Source organism: Marmota flaviventris, chromosome 11, assembly GCF_047511675.1.
Source record: "Marmota flaviventris isolate mMarFla1 chromosome 11, mMarFla1.hap1, whole genome shotgun sequence".
Classification (NCBI taxonomy): Eukaryota; Metazoa; Chordata; class Mammalia; order Rodentia; family Sciuridae; genus Marmota; species Marmota flaviventris.
In genome coordinates, this window is record NC_092508.1 from 14,538,358 (window position 1) to 14,542,577 (window position 4,220).

Below are 4,220 nucleotides of genomic sequence, written 5' to 3' on the forward strand. Positions count from 1 at the left end.
TTCTACCACCTGCTTGATTCGAAAATGAACCACAGGTCTTGGTAAGTTTTATTTCGCATAGACTATGTAAATAAAATCAATAAAGCAGAGGTGGCAGCAGGCTAGCCATGCTTCAGCCTGTGGGGAAGAGATACAGCAAGACCCAAGGAGAAATCTGTCTTAGCAGGGAGGATACTGGAAGAGAGTCAACCCCAACTTGTGGACTTTGTACTCCATTGTGTTCCTAAGTTTGTATACACAGCAACACCCTGACCTGACCGTTCGCCTGTGCTTCTGAGGCCACACATGTCGATAACACTTGCCAAGCCAGCATGCAAATCAAATGTTTTCTTGCAACCAGATTTGAAGCAACGTCTTAACAGCACTTGCCAAGTCAGTACACATTCAAGTCCAAAGGCTTCACCACCTTCAGAGAAGTTGATGGAAGACCATGCTCAGCCTGTTTTCTTTTTATTGCAAAGCAAATCAAAGCTTATCAAAAGCTGAAAAGCCATGCTTCACTCACTCCATGGCTCAGGATATGCCTTTAGAAGAGTCTGACTTGGAAGATGAGCAAAATTTGGAGATGTCTTGGAGCACATTTCTGTGATGTCTGAGAAACTACAAATTATATTGAAGAAGCAAAGAAAAAACACATGACTTCCCAGGGGGGGGAAATGTGTTTGTTTATTTAAATTAAAAAAAAACTGTGAAAATTACAAACCATTAAATACAAAAGACAATTCTATACAACTCAATAGAATAAACAGGAAGTATATACATCACTTTTTAACAGGCGCAGATAGACTTGCACCAAACTTCAGGATTAAGCAATGGAAAATGTGACAAGGCACATGTCCGTCGCAGTGAAGTTTCAGAATTCAAGTGATTCCAGGCAAGAGGCCAAACTCAACTTGGCTTCTTTCAACTTAAATGGCCCCCTTTGGAGTAAATCCACACTCTGAGTTTTAAAGTGAACAGAGAGCCTTTCTCCCACCAACAAATTTCCTCTAGTTCTGTATCAAGGCAGACTGATGAACCAGCTCCTATACTGTTAACCCTTCCATGGGAACAGCAGTTATCACTGTACCTCCAATCCAGGGAGAGTATATATATATATATATATATATATATATATATATATATATATATATATATATATTAAGTTTTTTTTTTTTTACTAGAATTAAATCTGATGTTTTGGTGTTGTCTCCAGTGGCTGAGAGATTCTGCTACAAAGCTACTGACCACAAGAATACATACTGACAAGCATTCCTGAGCATTTCCTTCCAGACTTCTCTTTCCCTTAGCTGGGAGTGTTCACAACCCACCATCCAGAGAACTGTGCAGAGGAAAATGTGGTATCTGCCTTTTTAGTTTAATCCTGGGAAAATGACAGCAGGGATAGCTGGTGATCAGCCCCAAATTCCCCAGTTACACATACACAAGAGTCTCCAACTGCTCCTTTAAATCAGAAGATCCTTTTTCAGACTAACTGGCAAAAGGGGAAATATTTGGTCCAAGCTTCCTCACACCAGGCCATGGAGCATTTATCACAGAGTCCTGAAATCCTCCCAGCCCCCTGGGGCTGCACATCCTCAGGAGCCTCATGAAGGCAACAAGCCTCTTGAAGACATGCCCAGGACCACACAGCAGATGAGCGTCAGGGCTTGGGATCAGCAAACATAGACTTGGACCCCAGCTTTGTGCAATCTCTGCCTGAATATGCCCTTTTAGGTCTCAGCTACGTGACGAAATACCACGTTGTGAGTCCCGTAGTATGTCCTCTCCCAGCTCAGAAAACTAGGCTGGGAAAACAAGAAAACAGCTTGGCCTTGTTCAACTCCACCAACACTCCTTCTGGAAAGATCAGGAAGAGCCCCCTGCATGGCCAGAGTGCAGGATAGATTCTGGGGGAGCTCTCTGACCAAAAGAGCATCATGCCAGCATCTAATGTTGGACAGGCACAAGTTCAAGGTCATAGATGAGACCAAAGATCAAAATAGCAGATCATCTCTTATAACCCCAGCTAATGTTAACAGATTTAAAAAGTTGCTATTTTCCCTTACATTGTGCAAACAGGTTGAGCTCAGATCTCCAGCTTTCTCCTAAAATCATTCATTAAAATTTCCCCTCTTATCCAAAGACCTCCAAAAGCAGCTTGTAACCCTCTGTGAACTAATGCCACAGGTACATAGTAGAGATACTTACAGCCAATTAGATCTAGAAGAACAAAGCTCTAGGCAAATTAGCAAATCAAGACTAGTCCCTCAGCCTGCCCTAGGCATTTAGCAGCCCCAGCAAAAGGCAGATGCTGCACAAGTGACCCTGGACATCCAGTGAGACAATGACAAGCACATCATCAGACCAAAGGCTGAACAGGAACCCTGAAACCCAGACCCCAAAGTAAATGAACACACTGCATGTCTTTGGGGCTTTTCAGGTGGCAGGTCCCAATCGCAGGCACCTCCAGCTGAGCCTTGTCTCTCGCCCTCCCCTATTTCAGGGGCTATCTGAGGGCCTTTTCAAAGTGGCAGCTGCACTGCAAAAGTGAAACCGGACACTTGATGATGTCTTTTCTTTTTCTAAGGGTGCTGCTGGCTGGCAGAGCCACCTCAGGATCCCTGGGGGTGCTAGGAATTCTGATGGATGTTCTCAGAGGACCCTTCACTGCTTTCGTTGAGAGGCGTCTCTGAAGTCTCCTCCATCTCGTCGTCTGCCCCCTCCTCCTGGATGGTGAGATGCACATCTGGGGAAGAAGACTCGGAGCTCACGCTGTCCCCTTCCATGGAGCAGAGGGTGCAGGACAGCGCAGGGGCCACACTCTCTTGCAGCATGTTCAGCATCATGGGCACCTGCACTGACCTCAGGCCTGAAACCATGGGCAGCGGCTTCATGGCCTCTCCCCAGAGCCTCTCTTCATCTTTGTACAGCAGCAGGAGGCTGGACTTCTTCTCTCGCCTCTTGGATTTCATGTAACCCAGCATGATTCCAATCAAGAAAACGCCGTAGAAGGACATGACAACCAGAACGTAGAAATATTCATTGCCGTTGCCGCTGCTACTGCTGGGCACATGGGACTCCAGGGGGCTGCTGGAGGCTGCGGTGCTGGGGTGTGTGCTGTTCAGAGTCTCCATCTTCAGCATTGAAGCACGGCGCATGCAGCCGGGGTCTGGGGAGAAAGCCAGAGATTAGAGCTCTCCTACCAGGGTCCCCTAACGTGGAGGAGGGCAAGCACGAGGTTTATGGAGTCACAGTGTCAAAAAGTTTATAAATGCATGAGATAAAGAGCAGTAGGAAGTTCCACCAAAGAGTTAACAGGGTTTAGCTCTGAGGGCTTGGAGAGCAAGCGGGAAAGGAAGAACTTTCACTTTTTCGCGTCTATGCTATATATCCATCTTCTGTGCATTTCATAAAGGAGCAGGCATTACTTTCATTCTTTCAAAAATTCCCTATGCCAGCAAGAGTAGAGAAAGTAAATAATACAAGTTAAAAAAGTGGGACACATACTTGAACCCTTGGAGCAGAACCAAAAATTGGCATTTGGCTTCTAAAACTTCAACTTTTTTAAAATTCAAAGCAAAGTTCCTTAGAGCAAACAAAGGAAACAGAAAGAAAAGAGCGTGGTGTATTTGTACTTAGGAACGTTCCTCTTTCAAAGAAGCAAAGCAGCACTGTGACTTACCCAAGGCTGGCAGTTCCTCTGAATTCCTAAATCGTCAGGTCCAAGAGCGCTCCGCTTTTGCGTCCTGCGCGCACTCTGACAGCTCGGCTGCTGCAGTCGGGGATATATAGTCAAGAAATGCATCGTCACGTGTTCTGGGAGGAAAATTTACAACAGAGGTTGACCGCGGCAGAGTGAGCAGTGAACTCACAGCACAGCAGTTCAACTCCCTGAACTTCGCAGCTGGTGAAAAGAAAAAGGCTACAAAGTAGAAGCTGCTCCTCCTGCCCCTGCCTGAGCCAGAGTTTTCAGGTGGCTGTGAAAAGGAGGGGAGGGAGGAGAGAAGAAGGTGCTAGGTCGGAACCAGGACTCCAAAGTCCAGCCTCGCGCAAAATTAGTCCCTGCTTCAATGCCCCCTTGGGAATACCCATTATGTCATCTGTAGGTTTCTGAGGCAGTCGAATCCCACAATCTGAATGAGAGACAGTTGGAAACAAGTACAGGATTTAAAGTCAGGAAACCAGGGCTTAAGCTTCAGTTCTTCCACTTTCTCTGCAAATTAAATCCTTCCCTAAAC

The 4,220-nt window shown here is 45.9% G+C and overlaps 1 protein-coding gene across 1 annotated transcript; it reads right to left on the reverse strand.

Annotated features, from left to right (window-relative positions):
• Positions 1 to 1,176: 1,176 nt before the first annotated feature.
• Positions 1,177 to 3,731, reverse strand: Kcne4 (potassium voltage-gated channel subfamily E regulatory subunit 4). The gene is made up of 2 exons (XM_071619351.1): positions 3,665 to 3,731; positions 1,177 to 3,151 (listed from the first exon to the last, which is right to left on the reverse strand). The coding sequence occupies exon 2, from the start codon at positions 3,138 to 3,140 to the stop codon at positions 2,613 to 2,615; it is 528 nt and encodes a 175-aa protein (XP_071475452.1). The 5' UTR covers positions 3,141 to 3,151; positions 3,665 to 3,731; the 3' UTR covers positions 1,177 to 2,612.
• Between the last annotated feature and the right edge of the window lie 489 nt (positions 3,732 to 4,220).